The sequence below is a fragment of the Dipodomys spectabilis genome, unplaced genomic scaffold, assembly GCF_019054845.1.
Source record: "Dipodomys spectabilis isolate Male_0828 unplaced genomic scaffold, ASM1905484v1 ptg000063l, whole genome shotgun sequence".
NCBI classification, from domain to species: Eukaryota; Metazoa; Chordata; class Mammalia; order Rodentia; family Heteromyidae; genus Dipodomys; species Dipodomys spectabilis.
Window position 1 is genome coordinate 82656 of NW_024870740.1, and position 24681 is coordinate 107336.

Sequence of the window (24681 nt, forward strand, 5' to 3'; positions counted from 1 at the left end):
TATAAGTACATAAATAAACAAATAGACTTATTGTCTGAAATCAGCTAAAGCACACAAATGCTAAGTTCTACTATTGTAAACTAAGGGTATTGGAAGACATATGATACCACATATACTAAAAATCTAGCACACTCAACACTGGAAGGAGCATAGAGAAAAACCAATACAATGTTTTTTGTTTTTTTTTTGTCAGATGTGGGGCTTGAACTCCGGGCCTGGGCACTGTCCCTAAGCTCTTCAGCTCAAGGCAAGCACTCTACCACTTGAGCTACAGCGCCACTTCCGGTTGTCTGGTGGTTTATTGGAGATAAGAGTTTCATGGACTTTCCTGCCCAGGCTGGCTTTGAACTGCAATCCTCCGTCAGCCACCAGAGCCTGGCCAATGCAATGTTTTTAAAAGCTACATTAAAATGAAAAAATTACTAGAGATTTTAGATCAGTGTAGAGCTCCTGTCTAACATGATGGAGCAGCCCAGGCTTCCAATCCCAGCACCACAAACATAAGAACAAACCAACAAGCACACACACACTCTTCCTTCCCTTCTATACTCCTACCTCCCTTAGAACTGGGTGCTTCAAAGTCCTTTCTTATCTCTGCCCCTGGCTCCACAGACCCAGTTATCCACTTTCCTGACTGTTATGAGAGGGTTTTCTTGATACTCTTTGACTTTGTTTATATGTCATTTTTTAGGACATACAACATACAACATTTAATTGTGACCTATATATGGGCAGCTTTTAAGTAACATAAGCAAATACCCCATTTAAGTAAATATCCCATTCATCTCTGTAAAGTAGGTTCAAGACACAATTTTCAACATTGTACATGGTAATTTTTCATAACCTTTGCTAATTAAAAACGTAATATACACTCATAGAAAATTTAGAAGAAGGGCTGGGAAGGTGGCTCAGTGGTAGAGTGCTTGCCTTGCATGCATAAGGCCCTGAGTTCAATTCCTCAGCACCACACAAGTAGAAAAAGCCGGAATGGCAGGCTCAAGTGGTAGAGCTCTAGCCTTGAGCTGAAGAGCTGAGGGACAGCACCCAGGCCCAGAGTTCAGGCCCCATGGCCAGAAAAAAAAAAAAAAATCACCCAGAGATAACCATTTCTGGGATCTATTTTGTGGAGTGGTGGTTTCATTTAATCATTTTGCAGTTTCCCACATCATCATAGCTGGAAGAAATGAAAACATTATGTGAACTTTGAAACTGTATTAATTTAGACCACTATGGGGTTGATGGCATGGTTCAGTTAGTAGAGAGACAGCCAATAAGCAAAAGGGTCAGGTACTGAGTTTAAGTCCTGATCTCAGACCAAAAAAAAAAAAAAAGGAGACCACCAGCATTTGATTCTGATAATCAGTGTATAGCCTAAAGATGCAATGGGAAAAGGGAATGTGTCAATTCCTATATTCCCGGACTTTTTACTATAATACTAAGAGTTGACTTATTGCATATGTGGGTGGGATATACATACGTTTTTTAGCAATGGGGTTGAAATTGATGGGCCTGCTAGTCAAGTGTTCTACCAATTAAATCAAGCCCTAGCCCTTTTTTCCTTTATTCTTTAGCTAGGGTGGCACATTTATTGATTGCTCTGGGCCAGCCTGGACCATAATTCTACCTATTCCTCTCCAAAAGCTGGGATTACAGACATGAATCACCACAACTGACTTATTGATAGAGAAGGGTCTCACAAACTTTTTGCCAGACTGACCTCAAACCACAATTCTCTCAAGGACCACTACCCAAGTAGCTGAAATTACAAGCTTATGCCCACCATGTCTGACTAACATTTTAAATTTGGTATTTTTTCCCCCACAAACCCTGACTCCTAATTACATAGAAACAGTAATTTCACTTTACAGGAAAAACTGGCTTGAAATCATATTATCTCCTCTTTTCTTTCTTCTTTCCTTTCTTCATCCTTATACCTCCCTCCTTTCTTTTTCTTTTCTCTTCTGAAATAAGAGTATGACTATGCTGCTAGGGCTTGTTTTGAATGTCTGGGATCATTCTATGCCTCAACTTCCTGGGACAACAGGTGTGAACCACTGCACTCATCCATTAAGCTTTTCTAATGATTTTTTTTCTTACATAATGACTGCATACAACTCAACTGATGCCATTTCACTACAGTACCTTGACAAACTCCTTCTCTATTATTGTTTGCACTGTTTTCAAATTACTTCTAAAATTGGAAAGTGAAGGCATGGCTCAAAAGTGAGACCCTACCAAGACTGAAGCCAGTTCACTCCCCAGTACCACTAAAAAAATAAATTAATTAACCAGCATTGTACACCAAGCACAGATAGACCATGCACGCCTAGCTTTTCAGGAGATTGAGAAAAACCTTGGAAATGAAGGTTCAAAGTCAGCATGGGCAGAAACATCTAAACAACACCATCTCGACAAAATGAGCCAGGAGGCAGAGATCTGAGGATAGTGCTTCAAAGCCAGCCTGAGCAGGAAAATCTGTGAGACTCTTATCTCCAATTACCCCCAGAAAAACCAGAAGTGGAGCTGTGGCTCAAAGTGGTAAAGCACTAGCTTTGAGCAAATCTCAAGGATAATGGCCAGGCTCTGAGTTCAAGCCCCACAACCAACAACCACAACCACAAGAACAAAACAGCAAAAAGCAGGGAAAGTATGTCTCAAGTAATAGAGCACCAGCCAAATAAGCAAATAGGGCACAGTGAAAGCCATGAATTCAAATCTCTGTACAGGAAAAATAAAATTTATATATGCAATCAATTTTGTTTTACATCAATGTATAATACTGTACACATTTTGCCTAATTTATAAAATGAATCTTTTATTCGCATTCAATTTTACGTGCCTCCCTCTGACCCCCCTCCCCCGCCCCTCCAGTCCCGGGGCTTGAATTCAAGGTCTGAGCACTGTCCCTGAGCTTCTTTTGCTCAAGGCTAGCACTCTATTATGAGCCACAGCACCACTTCTGTTTATGTAGTACTGAGGAACTGAACCCAGGGCTTCATGCATGCTAGGCAAGTACTCTACCACTAAGCCACATACATTCCCAGCCCTGCAATCTTCGCTACTGTTGTAGGAACAACCTGTTTCTTCTATTCATATGTAAGATCACCTCAGTGTGAGTGGAAGCTATGTGTGGGTTTTCTGACCATGAGTTGTCTGTCTGTTAAGTGCTGTGGTACACCTTGTGTATATTCAAGAAGGCTTTGTGCTTGCTCTCTCAGCTAGTTCTCTACCATTTGAGCCATGCCTACAGCCCAGCTTTCCACTGTTGTTTTTTTTTTCATTTTAAAAACTATTTTTAGGGGCTAGGAAGGTGGCTCAGTGGTACAGTGCTTGCCTTGCATACACGAGGCCTTAGGTTGGATTCCTCAGCACCACATAAGCAGAAAAAGCCAGAAGTGGCACTGTGGCTCAAGTGGTAGAGTACCAGCCTTGAGCTGAAGAGCTTAGGAAGCACCCAAGCCCAGAGTTCAGGCCCCATGACCGACCCCCCCCAAAAGTCCTTATCTTCAATAAAAGAGCACTGTTCACTGGATGGTAACAGAAGCTCTTTATGACCTGTTTCCAGAAGGGTCCGCTTATTAATCCTTACTTGTGCAAAGTATCATGGAAAATTGGGTCTGCCCTTGTATTATTTACCATTAGAAAATTTTTTTATCTTTTTTTTTCTTGCCTATGTTTTTCCAAACAGAATTGAAAAGTTAACAAGAGACTCTGTAACTGTAACGTGAGCTACTGGCTGCCCTGCCGGCCCCCTCCACATTTCCACATTTTCCACCGGGGCTGGCTCCCCAACCCACCAGGTGCTGCTAAGTTCGGGCTTCCTGGGGCAGCCATTTTGGCTGTTAGTATGGCATCTGCTCTGCTGGTTATTTTGAAGCTGGTGTCTCTTGGACTTTTCTGCCTGGGCCAACTTCAAATAGACTCTGGATCTCAGCCTCATGAGTGGCTAGGATTACAGGCATAAACCATGGGTGCCTGGCTTAATTATGTAATCTCAGAGAATATTATTAATTATATTAATACACTTTACTGTATTTTCCTATTGGTACAAGAGGAATATGACAAAATATGAAAAAACTTTACAAAAAGTGAATATATGTTCATACATTACCAGCAATAGAAGCAAGACATTATAAAAACTACTAGCTGGCACCAGTGGCTCATGCCTGTGATCCTAGCTACTCAGGAGGCTGAGATTTGAAGAATGTAGCTGGAAGCCATCCCAGGCAGGAAAATCTGTAAAATTCTTATCTTCAATTAACCACCAAAAAAGCCAGAAGTGGTAGAGTTCTAACCTTGAAAAAAAAGCTCAGAAACAGTTTCTAGGCCAGGTGTTCAAGTCCCAAGACTGGCGCAAAAAGAAAAACACACAAAAAAAATAAATACTTACTGTGTAATTGAATTCTGAACACTCTTTTCATTTAAGGTCATTCCAGGAGGTGGGTCATTTTGCAAAGCCAACAGCTCTTTCTGTAGTCGTTTCTGAAAGCAATAATAGTAATTTGTACTTTCATCTTTAATGTCTTTCTAGATACAGTCTGTAACTACTGAATAAATTCCCTCTAAATGCTCATATCTTTACAAGCCCCCTGGATCTTATATTTTATATGCCCAATTCTCAAAATTTGAATTGTCTACTCTAAAATTCACAATCTAATATCATAATGGAGGACAGTTGTGGATAAAACTTTAAGACATCCTAGCCACTCTACTGAGGTTTTAAAGTTTCTAGATTAAAGACAGTTTTTTTTTTTGGTCAGTCATGGGGCTTGAACTGTGGGCCTGGGCACTGGCCCCTGAGCTCTTCAGCTCAAGGCAAGCGCTCTACCACTTGAGCTACAGAACCACTTCCAATTTTTTGAGTGGTTTTATTAGAGATAAGAGTCTCACTGACTTTCCTGCCTGGGCTGGCTTTGAACCATGATCCTCAAATCTCAGCTTCCTGAGTAGTAGGATTACAGGCATGAGCCACTGGAGTCCAGAAGATTTTGCTGCTTTCTAGTTTTGAAAATTATACTTTCCATAATCACTAAAGAACTTGTATATAATTTTGGATAGACAAGCTTTCCTTAGATTTTTAATTTTTTGGGGTCCAGTCATAGGCCGGAACTCTGAGTCTGGGCGCTGCCCCTCAGCTCTTCAGCTCAAGGCTAGCGCTCTACCACTTGAGCCACAGCGCCACTTCTGGCTTTTTTTTTTTTTGCTTATGGGTGCTGAGGAATCGAACCTAGGGCCTCAAGCATGCAAGGTAAGCGCTTTACCACTGGCCACCTTCCTAGCCCCTCCTTAGATTTAAAAAAATAAATAAAAACCCAAAACGTTAACTATTAGACCAAGGACAGATAAGGCTATTGGCTCTAAAATGGCTTTGTATTTTACATTTCTCTTTGTGAGTATGTGGATCTTGGTATTAGGGCTTGAACTCTGGGCCTCACACTCTTGCTTGGCGTTTTTGGTCAAGGCTAGTACTCAAATCACTAGAATCACAATTCTACTTCTGGCTTTTTGGTGGTTAATTGGAGATTATTGTCTCAAGGGCTTTTCTGCTCCGACTAGCTTTGAACTGTCATCATCACAGGCATGAGCCTTTGTTAACATCCATGGGAATTTCTTTTTTGGTTTATCCCTCCCTCATTTTCTCCTGCTTTCCTTTCCCCACTCCCCTCTCCTCCCAAGATTACCTTATAATTCTTGTCATAAGAGAACACAAATGCCTTTCCACAACTCAAGAATACTTAAGTCTGTTTTGAATATGAAGCACTATTATTAACAGCAATGTTTCTATATCTTTTCAATTCACAACATCTTTAAATAAACTTAGTCATTCTAATGTCACTACACACTAGAACCTTCTATTTTGTTTCAAATTACTGTAATACTTTTTTTTCCCACTTTTTTAAAGTTGTTATTATAATAAGTGACCATAGAGGGATTACATTTACCTAAGTCAGGTAAAGAGTACATTTCTTTTTGGATAATTTTACTCCTTCCCTTGCTCTCCCAGTTTTTTCCTCCCATCCCCACCGACAAGTTGTGTAGTTCAACATAGTGTCTAGTGAGTAACTCTGCCTTGTAATTGACATTAAGTTGCCTGAGAAACTTTTTATCTGACCTTGCAATAATCCATTACCTTCAACTTGTGATCTCAGCAGTCCTCCAAAATGTAAATATTTACAAGTTAAATGTCATTTAAAAGAAATTTAGCTATATAAAATAGAAATTTGCTTACATGATTTTGACTAAATGAGGAATATATCTGTAAAATAACGTTAGATTTTTTTTTCATTATCTTTAAACAGTTGTACAAAGCACCTGACATTTAACAAAGCAGTTTGTGTCATTTCAACATTCTCATCTCCAACAGTTTTTTCTTTTTATTTTCAACAAGATTTTTCATGTGTGTGTCGGTCTTGGGACTTGAACGCAGGGCCTGGATGCTGTCCTTGTGCTTTTTTTGCTCAGGGCTAATACTCTACCACTTGAGCCACAGTTCCACTTCTGGTTTTTTTTGTTTTTTTTTAAGTTAATTGGAGGCAAGAGTCTCATGGACTTTCCTGCCTGGGCTGGCTTCAAACCACAAACCTTAGATCTCAGCCTTTTGAGAAGCTAGGATTACAGGCATGAACTATCAGTGCACGGCTAAGAACAAGATTTTTTTTTTTTGGGGGGGGGGGGGGGTCCGGTCGTGGGGCCTGAACTCTGGGCCTGGGCACTATCCCTCAGCTCTTCAGCTCAAGGCTAGCGCTCTACCACTTGAACCACAGAACCACTTCCGGCTTTTTTCTTTTTGCTTATGTGGTGCTGAGGAATTTAACCCAGTGCCTCAGGCATGCAAGACAAGCACTCTACCACTGAGCCACCTTCCCAGGCCCTAAGAACAAGATTTTTAACTGAGTGGAGTGAAATAGAATCTCAGTTTTGTTTTGATTTGCCTCCTCCTTTATGACTAAAGTGTCAACAACTCCTTCATGTGTTGGAGCTGGCCACTAGTGTAACTTCTGAGAACTGGTTGGACAAGTCATAGCCTGCCTAACAAACTCAAGACCACTAAGTTTTAAATCTAATATTTTCAGAGACAGAAAAAAGAAAAAGGTATTTAAAGAAGAACACTCTCACTAGTTGGATTATTCTTCTGATGTTTAATTTTTCAATCTTTTTATATATTCAGGATATTAATCCTTTCTCTAAACAAAAGATTTGTTTTTTAAATTTTATTGCCAAGCTGATGTACAGAGGGGTTATAGTTAGTGAAATTATCGGTTATGGGGCTTGAACTCAGGGCCTGAGTGCTGTCCGAGCCTGTGTTCAAGGATAGTGTTCTACCACTTGAGCCACTTCCATTTTTTGAGTGGTTAATTAGAGGTAAGTCTCACAGGGACTTTTCTGCCTGGGCTGGATTTGAACCACAATCCTCAGATCTCAGCCACCTGAGTAGCTGGGATTCCAGGCATTAGCCACTGGGCCTGGATAGATTTTCTTGCATTTAGTAGGTCGTCTCTTGATTCTAGTGTGTCTTTTGCTATATAGTAGCTTTTGGATAACAATCCCATTTGCCAGTTCTTGCTCTTATTTCCTCAGCAATTGGTATTTCTATTTCGAAAGTTGTTGCTCATGCCTAAAACCACTTCAGGTATGTTTTTTCTCTAGTAGTTTCAAGTCTTAAATCAAGATCTTTAATCCATTTTTCTGTAAGGTGAGGGATTTAGTTTCAGTCTAAATTCTAACAGAATTTGTCTTTTCTCCAATGTACAGTTGAAAATCTGTAGGTTTATTTCTGGATCTACTACTGTATTCCATTGGCACGAATCTTTTTTTTTTTTTTTTTTGCTTTTTGCTTATGTGGTGCTGAGGAATCAAATCCAGGGCCTCAGGCATGCAAGGCAAGCGCTCTACCACTGAGCCACCTTCCCAGCCCCGGCCTGAGTCTGTTTTATGCCAGTACCTCGCTCTTTGTTACTATGGTTCTGTGATACAGTTTGAGGTCAGGTATTGTGGTAACTACAGCACTGCTCTCATTATTCAGGACTGACAATGATTTGGAGTCTTATGATTTCATAACAATTTTAGGACTGATTTTTCTATTTCTGTGAAGAATGATGTTGGAATTTTGATCATATTGAATATGTAGATCCATTTGATCATACTGAATCTGTAGAATAGTTAGCACAGCCAATCAATTTCCAGGAAAATCTTGCCCACCCACAAAGGTGGGACGGTTTACTGTCCTCTAGTGTTGTCTTCAGTATTTTAGTTTTCATTGTAGAGGTTTCATTTCCTGATTTTATTGCTAGTTTTGCTTTCTAAGGCTAGTTTGGGATTTTCTCTTTTTTTTTTTTCTCGGTCTGATCATTATTAGCATATAGAAGTTGACTTTTGTTTGATTCTGCATCTTACTACTGAATTTGTGTGTGGATGTGTGTGCAGTGTCTTTAAGTACAGAATCATAACATCTGTAAACAGAGATAATTTGACTTTCTTTTCTAGTTGTTTTCCATCTTTTTCTTTCCTTTGCCTTATTGTCTGTCTAGGAATTAATGCACTATGTAGAATAAGAGTGGGAAAGACACTGTATTCTCATTAGTTCTGTACCATATTCCTCAACTCAAAATGTCAGTGCCTGTTCAAACATAAAACGCATAATGTTAAACCAAATTTAAATATGTCAAACACAGCTCTAGCATAATCAAGAAAGGAGATATAAAGGGTAAATACAAAAACTGAATTTTTTCCTAAGGTCTAGCATAGATCTCCAACATTCTGCTTTTTGGACTTAAACTATTAATAGTAATTAATGTTGCGAAAGTTATTAGAATCATAACATCTATAAACCAAAAAGAGTGACATTCATAAATTTATTTGACCCTTTAGTTAGTAACCGTGACAGCTTGATATCCTTGTTTGTTCTAACTACCATTTATTATCAGAAATCTGTCACGTCACTGACATTCTTTTTTTTCTCCTCTATCCACTGTGTCCCTGGTTATTATTTTGGTGTAATAATCCCAACTCATTTTCAGTGCTGGCATTAATAATGGCTGACCTTTACTGCTTTATTTATTTTCCCAATGATGGGGCTTGAACTTAGGGTCCAAGCACTGTCGCTGAGCTGCATATGCTCAAGGCTAGCACTCTACCACTTGAGCCACAGTACCACTTCTGGCTTTTTCTGTTTATGTAAAACTGAGGAATTTAACACAGGGCTTCATGCACGCTAGGCAAGCACTCTACCACTAAGCCATATTCCCAGCTCCCATTTACTGCTTTATGTTCATCTAACTGTTCTATACTGCCTTACTAAAAGCAACAGGTGACATTAGAAATGCACATGAGTGGTCCACAGACCACACTTTCTACAGCAGTGTTAAAGCATACTTTACACCAATAATTCAGTCTTTGCCTCTTCGGCTATTGATTATTTTTTCCAACACCTATGTTTAGATATAAATTGGAGATTTTTGCTGTTTTAGATGGTTGACGATGATAGGCACGCTAATACAGAAAAGGCACTACTATAGTTTTGTTTTGTTTAACCACTGAATATTTACTGTGTAGGCTGAAAAAGACTACATCAAACAAAATGCTCCAACTCTTGAAAGTATGTGTTTTTAGATAGCATTCTAGACTCATTTATTTCTAAATGGGATCAGCTTCTATATAGCAATTCATTTCTATTAATACGCATTGAAACTAAAGTAAAAATCAGGACAGAATAAATCTTTTTGCTTTAGCTTTCACAGGTCCTGGGCCTTAAACTCTGAGCCTGGACTCTGTCCTTAAGCTATTTTTGCCCAAGGTTATAGCACTCTACCCCAGCACCACTTCTGGCTTTTTCTGTGATTAACTGGAGATAACTGTCTCAAAAGACTTTCCTACCTGGACTGGCTTCAAACCAAGATCCTCAGATCTCAGCTAGGATTACAGGTGTGAGCCACCGGTACCTGACAAAGTGAATCACTCAATTCTTTTCCCTTTTTTTTTCTTTTTGGTTGGTCGTGGGGCCTGAACTCAGGACCTGGGTTCTGTCCCTGAGCTTTTTCACTCAAGGCTAGCATTCTGTCACTTTGAGCCACAATGCCACTTCCCAGAATAAATCTCCTCACTAATAAATAGGATAGTCAATTTGGCAAACATTCTTCTTCCAGAAAACTTACATTAAACTGGGGCAAGAAATGGTTAATTAATAACAAAGCATGTTTAACATAATGGAGCAAACTAGGGATTAAGTAGTGGGTACATTCACATCTTGTTAAGTTTTATCTAAATGTGACACGTTAAGAAACTATTTTCTAAAGATATAATACACGTGTATGTGCTTGAAGATAGGGCCTGGGAGCTGTCCTTCAGCTTTTTCACTGAAGGCTGAAACTCTTGAGTCACATCTCCAATTCCAGCTCTTTGGAAGTTAAATGGAGATAAGGGTCTCAGGGACTTTTCTATTTCTACCCAGACTGGCTTGAAATCTTGATCCTTCTCAGGCCCCAAAATAGCTAATTACAGGCATGAGTTACCTGCATGCCCAGCTTAAATAATCAACAATATTTAATAGTATTTCACCTAACAACCAGATGAAGTGGAAGGTTAACATAATGGGAAAATATAATACTGTATTTGATAACAGCATTACCCCAACCAATAACTATTACTTTTTTCCTCAAAGTATTCTGAAACATTTTTAACAATCTCATTTCTCTTTGTGAAGTGACATGCTAGACAATTAAATAATTTTACTTTACTTTAAAATGTACCAGAATATACACAAATTAAGAAAATATATGGGGCTGGGAAGGTGGCTCAGTGATAGAGCGCTTGCCTTGCATGTCTGAGGCCCTGGGTTCGATTCCTCAGCACCACATAAGCAAAAAGAAAAAAAGCTGAAGTGGCTCTGTGGCTCAGATGGTAGAGCGCTAGCCTTGAGCTGAAGGGCTGAGGGACAGCGCCCAGGTCCAGAGTTCAGGCCCCACGACCGGAGGCCCCCCCCCCCCCAAAAAAAAAAGAAAATATATTTCCTCTTAGAGAATTCTACAGACGTTAATTTCTACGTTACCTAATTGAGAAAAATCCCCCTTCTAGGAAAGGAAACACCTTCAATACATAGAAGTTATCTTTTTTGGGGGGAGGGGGTGTTGATTGTGGGGCTTGAACTCTGGGCCTGGGTCCTATCCCTGAATTCTTCAGCTCAAGGCAAGTGCTCTACCACTTGAGCCACAGCACCACTTCTGGTTTTCTGGTGGTTTATTAAGAGTCTCATGTACTTTCCTGCTGGGCTGGCTTTGAGCCACGATCCTCAGATCTCAGCCTCCTAAGTAGTTAGGATTACAGGCATGAGCCACCAGAGCCCGACAGTTATTATTTAAGAGTAACATTTCAAAAATCTAATAGGGACAGGTGCCAGTGGCTCATGCTTAAAATCCTGGACACTCAGGAAGCTGAGACCTAGAGAACTGATACTCAAAGCCAGCCCACACAATAAAAGGTGAGTGAATGCAAGACCCTGAGTTGAAACACCCTTCCTCCCCCATCCCCTGCCCAAGTTTTGAGGATTACAAGTATGAGCCACGGGTGCCCAGGCAATGGTAACTTCTATTCAGTACTATTTTAGGCTACTTTTACCTTTGGTTCTGAAGGGAGGGAGAGTCATAGGAGAATAGCTGCCTAAGTATAGCAGAGGATACCGTTATTATGAATAAAGTAAATGCTGAGTGCTGGTGGCTCACATCCATAATCCTAGCTACTCAGGAGGCTAAGATCTGAGGATCATGTTTCAAAACCAGCCAGGATAGGAAAGTCTGTGAGACACTTGTCTCCAATTAACCAACAGAAAACCAGAAATGGTGCTAAAGGTGGTAGAGCATTCTAGCCTTGAGTGAAAAAGTTCAGGGACAGAACCTGAGTTCAAGCCTCAGAACGGACAAAAAAAGATCAAAAAGAATAAATATTGATAGGAAGCATCAAGAAAAGGAGAAGAAATTGAGAAGTGACCCACGTAAAATACCCAAAGAAGCTATGGATGGTGGCTCAAGCCTGTAATCTCAGCTACTGAGGATCTCAGTTCAAAGCCAGCCTGGGCAAGAAAAGTCCATGAGACTCTTATCTTCAATTAACTACCAGAAAATTAAAAGTGGTAGAGTACTAGCTTTAAGCTAAAGAAGCTCAGAGACAGTGCCCATGCCCTGACATCAAGCTCCAGGACTGGCACACACAAAGAAAAAAAAAAAGAAGAAGGAGAAATCAGTTAGATCTGGAGCACAAGATTAGTGGCTTAATAAGGGATTGATTTTTCCCCAATGGTATGCTGATTATACAGAAAAATAAAAAGTACAAGCCAAAATATTTTTTGAAAAAGTCACTCCTTACTCTATCCACTGATATGCTTGTGATTTTTCTTTTTTGCCAATCTGTGTTTTCTAGTACTTCAACAATGAATGCGCATAATTTTTAAAGTAAATAGTAATCCCTTGCCAGGTGTGGTGTAATCCCAGCAACAGACCAAGAGCACACAGAGAGACTGTCTCAAAAGGCACTAGTGGCAGAAGGCTGAGATCTGAGGCAGGGAAGTCCATGAGATTCTTCTCTCCAATTAACCACAAAAAGCCAGAAGTGGAGCTGTGGCTCAAGTGGTAGAATGCGAGCTTTGAGAACAAAATCTCAGGGACAGCGCCCAAAACCCAGATTTCAAGTCCCAGGACCAGTTTAAAAAAAAAAAAAAAGCAAAAATACCAAAAGAAAATGACATCTCTGATGATAGTTTGACTATTAGGTAAAAAAATGAGTTGAGAAATGAGAACAAGTGGAAGAACCAAAGGGTTCGACAAGGATGCAGAAGACACTAGATTTGCTGCTACTGATTATTGGATATATGATGTGAAAAAGTAAAAAGGAGGGTGAACCTAAAACACTAATCATCACAGATGCAGCGTTACTAACCATGAAAAAAAATATAGGAAGAACAGGTAGTGAGTGGATTGTGTGTGTGTGTGCATGCGCGCGTGAGTCCTGGGGCTTGAACTCAGGGCCTGAGTACTGTCCCTGACATTTTTCACTCAAGGCTAGCACTCTACCATATGAGCCACAGCTCCACTTCCAGCTTTTGACTAATTAACTGGACATAAGAATCTCACAGACTTTCTTGCCCAAGCTGGCTTCAAACCATGATCCTCAGATTTCAGCCCTCTGAGTTGCCAGGATTACAGTCATAAGGTACTGGCGCCCGGCATTGCTCTCCCTGTATGTAGAGCTGAAGACAGTTGAGATTAAGATCATTTTTGGACCTGTCAAGTTCAAGTTTCTTGTGGAACATTTAGATTAATAGATAAAAGCAAGTAAAAGATCCAAAGCAGAACACTGGCCCTAGTGCCCTTTAAAGGAGGCTGCCCTCTTCTAGCCAAATTTACAGGTTACTGTGAACCCAAAGTATTCCTATGCACCCTCAAAGTTCTTGGTTCTAAGAGACAGAGCTTGTTACTCCAAATCAAATCTTCACTTCTCAAGCTGGTTCAAGAGGTATGTGTCTGGTGTTCTGGAAAGTAACACTCCAATGAAATATTTAAGTTACCCAGAAACCTTGACTCAGAATGAAATAAAATACAGTCTCTGTCTACAATCTTCCCTTCACTCTCCATTTCACAGTATAGATGAAAAAAGAAGTAACTAGTATTAAGCTAGTTGATATCTCATTTAAGCTGAGTATTTTTTTAATTTTCCTTTTTTGTATATAACAATTGTATGCATTTATAGGGTATAATGTCATTTGATACATGCATACAATTTGAAATGACAAGTCAGAGTAGTTTAAACTACCTAGTTTTTCGGTGTTTTTTTTTAGTTTGGAAGGTTATCAATTTTTTTCTTGTAAAATTATGATTCAAAATTTTATTTTCTAGATTTGGCTAGGCTACCTGCAGAGATTTTTATAAACAGAACTAAAAAACTTTGGCTAATAAAATGACAAAAAGTAGAAAACATGACATGCAATAGAAAAATGCAGATTACTACCATAGTGTGGTACAAAGCAGCCTAAGTATTTACGTTGACCAAAATAATTGATACTTTTCTTGTTAAGTGGAAAGTTTTAGTTTGATCTACAAACTGAAATGCAAATGTATCACAAGAGATATGAATTAAGTGTCAGTGTACAAGGGTATGCCACTTATTCATTCAAAATGAAACAAAATGTAAATCTTAAGAATGTAAGTAATTAGGCATAGTAATGAATATATTATAGTCTGACTGTGCCCTTCCAAAGTCCTTATGCTAAAAGCTCCAAGGTGTTGCTATTGAGTGGTGGTCATTGGGAAGATGTTCGGTCACAAGAGTGTAGAATCAGATTTGTGTCCACATAAGGAGACCTGCTAGTTTCCTATGACCCTTCTCTCTCATAAGAAAACAAACTAGAAAGTGGCACTTATAAGGAATAAAACCTTACTAGACATTCAATCTGCTAGTTTCTCAAATACTGGATTTCCCAGCCTCCACAGTTAACAGCAGTATATTATTTTGCATGTGTGTGTATTATTTATTTTTATTTTTTTTGGCCAGACCTGGGGCTTAAACTCAGGGCCAGGGCACTGTCCCCAAGCTTCTTTTGTTCAAGGCTATCACTCTACCATTTGAGTCACAGTGCCACCCACTTCTGGCTTTTTCTGTTTATATAGTACTGAGGAATCAAACCCAGGGCTTCATGCATGCTAGGCAAGGACTCTTGCCACTAAATAATATTCCCAGCTTTATCTTTTTTGTGTGTCTGTGTGCAGGTACTGGAGCTTGAAACTCAGGGCCAGGGTACTGCTTTGTGCTCAAGGTTAGTGCTCTACAACTTGAGCCACAGCTCCATCTCTGGCTTTTTGGTGGTTAAGTGAAGAGTCTCATGGGCTTTCCTGCCTGGGCTGACTTAGAACCACGATCCTCAGATCTTAGCTTCCTGAGTAGCTAGAATTACATGTCTAAGCCATCAGTGCCCAGCCTTATAACTTATTTTTAAGGTACTTTTTTATAGTAGCCCAATTGCTTATATTTAATTGAACAATTCAACCCCTAGTTTTTAGGAATTATATATGCAACTTCAGATAGATAAGCTTTACCATGTGGGGGGGACCCAAAACACCACCAGAAAAAATAATATTGTCATCTAAGCACTGATGACACCTAGAGATCTGAAGGATCACTATATAATCAAGAATTGAATAGAAAAATTTATCATAAATCAATATAATGTTACACACACATAAATACATACACATTACATAGATCTTTATCAATTAGACTAATAGTTGGATAATTCTCTCTACATTCTTGAACTTGCTCAGCTTGCTTGGTCTGCTGGTAGTGCATCACTTGAGCCACAAGTCAAGGTAGGGCCTCCAGCCTTCTCCTTTTTTGCTGGTAACTTTGAAGAGGTTGTTTTTGACTTCTCTGCCTGAGCTGGCTTCAGACCATGATCCTCCAGATCTCAGACAAATATGGATGAAATCAGAAATAAAGCATGAAGTAAGCAATATGCTCAAATATTTTTGTATCACTTTTGGTCTATTTTTAAAACAGTATTTATCTCAATCTGTTCTTATTCACTTTGCTACCAGTAAGTAGTGGAAGTACTAAATTTAAAAAAAAAATCTGCTGGGCACTGGTGGCTCATGCCTGTAATACTAGTTACTCAGGAAGCTGAGATTTGAGGATCGCAATGCAAAGCCAGCCAGGACAGAAAAGTCCATGATATTCTTATCTCCAACAAACTACTCAGAAAAGCTGGAAGGGGCACTGTGGCTCAAGTGGTAGAGTACTAGCCTTGAGCACAAAGAAGCTCAGGGTCAGCATCTAGACAGTAAGTTCAAGCCTCAGGACCAGCAAAAAAAATAAAAAATAAAAAATAAAATAGGGGCTGGGAAGGTGGCTCAGTGGTAGAGCGCTTGCCTTGCATGCATGAAGCCCTGGGTTCGATTCCTCAGCACCACATAAGCAAAAAGAAAAAAGCTGGAAGTGGCGCTGTGACTCAAGTGGTAGAGCGCTAGCCTTGAGCTGAAGAACTGAGGGACAGCGCCCAGGCCCAGAGTTCAGGCCCCATGACTGGACCAAAAATAATAATAATAATAATCTTATAGCTGGGTGCTCTTGGCTCATGCCTATAATCCTAGTTACTCAAGAGGCTGTTATGTGAAGATCACAGTCTGAAGCCAGCCTGGGCAGACAAATCCAAGAGACTCTTCTTTTCAATTAACCTCAAAAAGCTTTGTGATTCAAGTGGTAGAACACCAGCTTTGAGTGAAAAAGACAAGCCACAGCACCAGGTCCTGAGTTCAAGACCAGATACTGGGAAACACAAACACGAACACATACACACATATACACACACACACACACACACACAATCTTTTCCAAACCAAGTACTTTTATAAACATTACCAACTTGTACTAGAGACACTGCTCAAGCAGTAGCATGCCTGCCCTAGTGAGCAGAAAGCCATTCAAACCCCCGTAAATAAACACCTATACACATAACAATATAAAGCAGAAGTGAAATAAATCCATAATAGGTTAAAATGTTCTGTGCGCACACACAAGTAAGAAAAACTATAAATAACTTTGAGGAGTTATTGAGGAGTTTGGTGGATTTATGATCTCAGGTCTACAATGGATAAATCAGATTTCAGGAAGTTAGGAAAGAGCAGGTTCATGATAAGGGAGGGAAAGAGGGAAAGAAGAGAGAAAGAGATCAAATCAAAGAACAATAAAAAAGACAGTAAGAGAAGCTGTCAAAACTGCCAGGAATTTAAAAATGGAAATTCAGAGATGGGCCTGTAATCATACCTACTTGAGAGGCGAGATCTGAGGATAGCAGTTCAAAGCCAGCCTGGGCAGGAAAGTCCATGAAACTGATCTCCAATTAGCCACCAAAAAGCCTAAGTGAGCTGGGCTCTAGTGGCTCACACCTGTAATCCTAGCTACTCAGGAGATCGAGATCTGAGGATCATGGTTCAAAGCCAGACCCGGCAGGAAAGTCTGTGAGACTGTCATCTCCATCTAACCACTGGAAGTGGCACTTCGTCTCTAAGTGGTAGAGTGCTAGCCCTGAGCAAGAGAGTTCAAGGATAGGGCCCAGGCCCCAAGTTTAAGACCCACAACGAACCAAAAACAAAACAAACAAGTGGAGCTGTGGTTCAAGTGGTTGAATGCCAGCCTTAAGCAAACAATCTAAGGGATGGCTCCCACGCCCAGAGTTCAAGTCCCAGTACCAGTATATAGACAGTCAGACAGACAGGCAAGTAGTGTAAAAAATGACATAGGACATAGCTCAAGGGGTAGCATGCTTACTCAGCATGTGTGAGGCCCTGGGTTCTATCCCTAGTACTAAAAAACTCCAGGTAACCATAAGGAGAGCTTTTAAATATTCCTAGTAAACTGATAAAAGTTTAGCTTAAGTCTTAGAATGGGAGATGTAATAACTAGCAACAGTCCTGGTCCTAATAATGAAGGACCAAATGACTGAGGAAAAAATTATGAACATTAAAAGTACATGGACATGGTACTGTGAAGAGTGCTTGTCTAACATGCTTGAAGCCCGGGTTCCATTCCTCAGTACCACATAAACAGAAAAGGCCAGAAATGGCACTGTGGCTCAAGTGGTAGAGTGCTAGCCTTGAGAAAAAAAAAAAGGACATGGACAAACTATTCACTTTTTTAAAATTTTTTTATCGGTTGTAGGGTTTGAACTCAGGACCTGGGTGCTGTCCTTGAGCCTCTTGGTGCTCCACCACTTGAACCACAGTGCCATTCCTAGTTTCTGAGTGGTTAATTGGAGATAAGAGTCTCACAGGGGCTTTTCTGCCCGGGCTGACTTTGAACCATGATCCTCAAATCTCAACCTCCTGAGTAGCTAGGATTACAGGTGTAAGCCACTAATGCCCAGCCAGGACTATCAACTTTTTTAATACAGGGCCCCTACGATTATTTTTATTCATATTTAACTCCAAAGATTCAGAATATAAACTAAGTATACCTGGGCACACACTGTTAGCATGGAAGAAAAGCATTTAGCTCATAACAATCTGGGACCACCCAGTAGCCACATCTGAATGGACTTAGTACACTAATCCTGATCCTCAGAGAACTTGCATGGCAGAAACTTACTTTGTGTAAAGTAGTTATTACACAGAAATTTCAGGAAAATTGGTAAGACAGTTATGTGCTCTGTTCAAGAAATGGGTGGGTAGGGAGCTGGGAAGGTGGCTCAGTGGTAGAGCGCTTGCCTTGCATGCCTGAGGCCCTGGGTTCAATTCCTCAGCACCACATAAACAAAAAGAAAAAAGCCAGAAGTGGCGCTGCGGCTCATGTGGTAGAGTGCTAACCTTGAGCTGAAGAGCTGAGGGATAGCACCCAGGCCGAGTTCAGGCCCCACGACCGGACCCCAAAAAAAAAAAAAAAGAAATGGGTAGTCTTTGCTAGAACTATGATTATGTAGAAAGCCAGGAACATATATAAACATTTCTATAATCTTTGATTAGACTCTTTAAGGTTTTCCATACTATTAGACATTGAAATCTCTCAAGTCTTCTGAACTCTTAAAGCAGATCTAAAGAGATAAATTAATACCCAAATTGCTGCATGGTAGGAATGATAAGCCCCAGGACAAAAAAATCTATCAATTAATCAATTTGACAAAGTAGATGAATTCACAAACTCAGAACCTGAGAATGGGAATAGCTGTAGAAGTATTAAAATAGATAAATAGCTCTAACTCAAAATTGCTTCTGTAAAATTTAAATTTTTTTTTTTTTTGGCCAGTCCTGGACTCTGTCCCTGAGCCTTTCTATGCTCAAGGCTGACACTCTACCACTTGAGCCCCAACACCACTTCTGGCTTTTTCTGAGTAGTTTATTAGAGATGTTAAGTTTCACAGACTTTCTTGCCCCACATGGCTTTTAACAGCAATCCTTGGATCTCAACCTCCTGAATAACTAGGATTATAGGCATGAGCAGGGCTCAATTTTTTTTTTTTTTAAATGCAGGTCCTGGGGCTTGAACTCATGGGTTGAGCACTGTCCCTGAGCTCTTTTGCTCAGGGCTAGCATTCTATCATTTAGCCACAGCTTCGCTATTGGCTTTTATGGTGCTTAAATGGAGATAAGAATGTCACAGACTCAGGCTGGGAAGGTGGCTCAGTGGTAGAGCGCTTGCCTTGCATGCCTGAGGCCCTGGGTTCGATTCCTCAGCACCACATAAGCAAAAAGAAAAAAGTCGGAAGTGGCTCTGTGGCTCAAGTGGTAGAGCGCTAGCCTTGAGCTGAAGAACTAAGGGACAGTGCCCAGGCCCAGAGTTCAGGCCCCACAACCGGACCCAAAAAATAATAAAAATAAATTTTTAAAAAATGTCACAGGGCTGGGAAGGTGGCTCAGTGGTAAAGCGCTTGCCTTGCATGCCTGAGGCCCTGGGTTCGAGTCCTCAGCACCACATAAGCAAAAAGAAAAAAAGCTGGAAGTGGCGCTGTGGCTCAAGTGGTAGAGTGCTAGCCTTGAGCTGAAGGACAACGCCCAGGCCCAGAGTTCAGGCCCCACAACCAGAATAAAAAAAAAAAAAAAAGTCACAGACTTTCCTGCTTTGGCTGGCTTTGAACTACAATCCTTAGATTTCAGCATCCTGAATAGCTAGAATTAAAATTATTAGCCACCATGTCTATCCTAATATAAACTAATTAAAAATAACTCCAATTAAGTACAATTAATTCTGTAATGCTTCTACTAAACAACATCAAGGACAGAATTCACACCAGTACACTCAGGTATGTAATTTTCACCACTGGATTTCTTTCATTGGTTTTCCTAAGAATATGATTTTCCTCATAGCAAACCAACCATTCAATGTACATAACCAAACATCCATCTATCCTGGTGGAATGTGCCTATAAGTCTAGCACTTGGGAGGCCAAGCCAGGAGGAATTTGAGTGCAAAGCCACATAAGAGGCCCTGCAGACACAGACAGACAGACAGACAGACACACACACACACACACACACCACAAAATAATTAACCCAGGCAAGTAGTACACACTAATCTCAGTACATATGAAGCAAGAGGATTGACTTAAAGGCCTACCTGAACTATATAAAGACCCTATCTCAAAAAAACAAAAAACAAAAAACGGGGGCTGGGAAGGTGGTTCAGTGGTAGAGTGCTTGCCTTGCATGCATGAGGCCCTGGGTTCGATTCCTCAGCACCACATAAGCAGAAAAAGCCCGATGTGGCGCTATGGCTCCAGTGATAGAGCGCTAGCCTTGAGCTGAAGAGCTGAGGGACAGTGCCCAGACCCAGAGTTCAGGCCCCATGACCGGTTAAAAAAAAAACAAGTTGTGCATCAGTGGACACCAGTGCCTGTAATCTTCCTTAGGAGGCTTAGATCTGAAGATTGCAGTCTGAAGCTAGCTGAAGCAGGAAAGTCTGTGAGACTCTCATCTCCAATTAAGCAACAAAAAAGCCAGAAGCAGAGCTCTGGCTAAAGTGGTACAGCATCAGCCTTGAGTAGAAAAGCTCAGGGACAGAACCCAGGCCCTGAGTTCAAGACCCAGGACTGGCACAAAAAGAAAAAAAAAAACTATTTAAAAATAGCCAAGAAAGGGCTGGGGAAGGTGGCTCAGTGGCAGAGTGCTTGCCTTGCATGCATGAGATCCTGGATTCGATTCTCCAGTACCATATAAGCAGAAAAGGCCAGAAGTGGTGCTGCGGCTCAAAGTGGTAGAGCGCTAGCCTTGAGCTCAAGATCTTAGGGACAGTGCCAGGCCCAGAGTTCAGGCCCCATGATCGACCAAAAAAACAAAGAGAAAAAGCCAAGGAAGTGGAGCCGTGGCTCAAAGTGGTAGAATACTAGTCTTGAGTGAAAAAGTTCAGGGACAGTGCCCAGGCCCCGAGTTCAAGCCCTAAGACCAAAAAAGACAAGCATCAATGGCTCAGGAAAGTCCAATTAGCTACTAAAAAGCCAAGAGTTGAGCTGTAACCCAAGTGGAAAAGTGTGAGCCTTGAACAGAAAAGCAAGCTAAAGGGAAGTACTCTGTCCTGAGTTCAAGTCATACTCTCACACACTCACACACACACACACACACACACACACACACAAACACAAACATACAAAATGTTTAGAACAGATGGCCTGTCCTATGTCCTGAAGATCTTTTTAAGTCTAAAATTTGATGTCCCTTTATACTAAGTAATAATTTATTGAGATTATTAATGTCTTTTAGTAGTAGGACTGCCAAATAAAAGCCCTATTGCAAAACAGCTCTCATCTAGAGAAATCACTGGAATATAATTTTTTTATCTCACATAATAACTGAATCCGATGGCTAATGCCTGAAATTCTACATACTAAAGAGATTGATGTCTGAGGATTGAAGTTTGGAGCCAGCCCATTCAGAAAAGTCCATGAGATTCTCATCTCCAATTAACTAGCAAAAAGCCAGAAGTAACTATGGCTCAAATGGTAGAGCACCAGCATGAGTGAAAAGGCTAAGCAAGAGCTTCTCAAGCCCTGAGTATAGGCACAAAATAAGGAAACAAAGAACAATAAAAATGGATTGGATAATCAGCTTGGACCTAAAACAACTTCAAAAAAAGTAAAATAATACAAATATCAGAAACTTTATGTCAATCAAGTCAAATGTAAGAGCTAACATGGTAACAGTTTTAGAAGAAAATATACAGCCAGGCACTGGTAGCTCACACCTATAATTCTAGCAACTCAAGAGCCTGAAATAGCCGGGCGCCGGTGGCTCACGCCTGTAATCCTAGCTACTCAGGAGGCTGAGAAACTGAGAATCGAGATTCAAAGCCAGCCCGGGCAGGAAAGTCTGTGAGACTCTTATCTCCAATAAGCCACTAGAAAACCAGAAGTGGCGCTGTGGCTCAAGTGTAGAGCACTCGCCTTGAGCCAAAGAGCGCAGGGACAGTGCCCAGGCCCAGAGTTCAAGCCCCACAACTGACAAAAAAAAAAGAGCCTGAAATGTGAGTATCAAAGCCAGATAAGGAAAAAAACACTCTCTGAGACTCTACCTCCAATTAACTAGCAAAATGCTGGCAGGTTGGCTCAATAAGTACAGCACCAGCTTTGAGCAAAAAAGCCAAGTGAGTGTAAGGCCCTGAGTTCAAACTATGGTACTGGCACATACATGCACACACACCCAAAGATGGCAATATCCAAGGATTCCTCAAAAAGTTCCATATTTTCAGAGTCGACCAACTCTTGGATATAAAATATATAGAAAAGGAAATTAAATCTGTAAAGAACATGTATACTTTGTTTTGTCATTATTCCCTAAAAAATAATTACAATAACTATTAATATAGTATTTACGTTTTATTAGAGGTAAATAATTTTGAGATGACTTAGAATATACAAGTGTTCCAGGTCATCTGTCTCAAAGAAAAGACCAGACACCTGTCTCAAAAAGAAAAAAAAAACACCCAAGGATGTACATGTTACATGCAAATGCCATGCATGTCATTTTTATGAGGAATCTGATAATCTGTGAACTGTGTTATTCTAAAATGGGGGATAGGGTCTTGGAACCCTCTGCTGACACAACTGGATGAGGCCTTCTTTTAATTTCCTGTAGCACAGCTCCTCAAACCCTGGGTAATTTTTTTTTCTTTTTCACCAGTCCTGGGGCTTGAATTAAGGGCTTGGACACTGTCCCTGAGCTTCTTTTGCTCAAGGCTAGCACTCTACCACAGCACCACTCCTGGCTTTTTCTGTTTATGTGATACTGAGCAATCAAATACAGGGCTTCATGCATGCTAGGCAAGTACTCTACCTCTAAGCCACATTCCCAGCCCCTCTGGGAATTTCTTAAGTGTCTTTGGATGACTAAGGGGGCACTCCTAGATAACCTCAGGATGGAGACTGGCTGCCAAAGGAACTGATGTGAATAAAGGGTTGAAACTTCCAGGTACTGGAGAGTAGCTAAATGTGGAACTTATCACAGATGCTAGGTCTCAAAACTCCACAAGGCTTGGAGAGCTCTTCATTTAACAACACAATCACATGCAGAGAGTATGATGAGCACAACTTTAAGGAACAGAATTCCTGTATTCCAGACACTTAGGAATCTCATTTTGTGTACAGTCTTATCTGGCTATTATCTTTTAAAATATTCTTTGTTAACATATCAGCAATTGGGTGTACATGGAGTTCTGGGAGCCCACCTAGGAAAGTTCTCAACCTGTATGCTTGAGAATCTCTTACTTTGTAGTCAAGTCCCACAGAAGCTATGGGTAACTTGAGACCCTATACTTTCAATCAGTGTCTAAAGTGTAAAGTAGTCTTGTGGAACCAAGTCCTTAAACCATGAGTATGCAGTAACTTTTTTTTTTTTTTTTGCCAGTTCTGGGGCTTGAACACTGGGCCTGGGCACTGTCCCTCAGCTCTTCAGCTCAAGGCTAGTGCTCTACCACTTAAGCCACAGTGCCACTTCCAGCTTTTTCTGCTTATGTGGTGCTGAGGAATCAAACCCAGGGCCTCATGCATGCAAAGCAAGCACTCTACCACTGAGCCACCTTCCCAGCCCCAGTAACTCTTGTTATTATCTAAATTGGACTGAATTGTAGAACACCCAAGATGCCTCAGTACCAGCATGTGCATACACTCACACACACATGCCTTTCTGTGGTCTCACGCACACAAGCACAGGTGCACATGCGTGCGCACACGCACGCGCTAACACACACACACTCTGAGTGTCCTAGGACAAGTCAGGCACTAATGGCTCTCATCTGTAATGCTAGCTACTTGGGAAGCTAAGATCTGAGGATTAAGAACAGAGAACTCCTTGAGACTTCTAACTCCAATTAACCAGCAAAACGCTGGAAGTAGAGTTGTGGTTCAATTGGCAGAGTGCCAGCCTTGAATGAAAAAGCCAAGGGAGAAAGAGGGAGCAAGGCCCTGAGTTCAAGCCCCAGTACTGGCACAAAAAGAGAAAGGTTCTGGAAAGTATTAATGGTTGTGAATATATTGTAAACCAATGAGGCACCTGGCACCACATGCCTGTAATCCTAGCTACTCAGGAGGCTGAGCTCTCTTATCTCCAATTAAATACCAAAAAAGTTGAAAGTGGAGCTGTGGCTCAAGTGATAGAGCACTAGCCTTGAGCAAAAAACCTCAGGGATAGTGCTCAGGTCCTGAGTTCAAACCCCAGGACTGGCATGCATGCACACACGCACACGCACACAGACACACACACACAAAAGCTAATGAATTGTACTTCAGGAGTTGTACAATATGTGAATTATATTTCAAGTGAAATAAAAATTACCTTTTCTAATTGGTATCAAAGGCTCATAATTTTACTTGACTAATTCCCAATTTTTTTGGGGGGGGGGAGGGGGGGTCCGGTCATGGAGCCTGAACTCTGGGCCTGGGCATTGTCCTCTGCTCTTCAGCTCAAGGCTAGTGCTCTACCACTTGAGCCACAGTGCCACTTCCGGCTTTTTTCTTTTTGCTTATGTGCTGCTGAGGAATCGAACTCAGGGCCTCAGGCATGCAAGGCAAGTGCTCTACCACTGAGCCACCTTCCCAGTCCCTAATTCCCAAATTTTAAGAATGACTAGCCAATAATATACTTTTTGTAAATCACACTTACAACTTTCCTTTTATGAAGTCAAAATAGCAGACTTCACATGATAAATAATCATAAAATAAATCTGTTG

General features: G+C 40.8%; 1 protein-coding gene across 1 annotated transcript in view; it reads right to left on the reverse strand.

Annotated features, from left to right (window-relative positions):
* Nucleotides 1-24681, reverse strand: part of Ube2w (ubiquitin conjugating enzyme E2 W) — a 61167-nt gene that overhangs the window by 28354 nt on the left and 8132 nt on the right. Inside the window, exon 2 of the mRNA XM_042680715.1 lies at nucleotides 4391-4482. Within this exon, the coding sequence (XP_042536649.1) occupies nucleotides 4391-4482 (92 nt within the window). The remainder of the gene's footprint in view (nucleotides 1-4390; nucleotides 4483-24681) is intronic.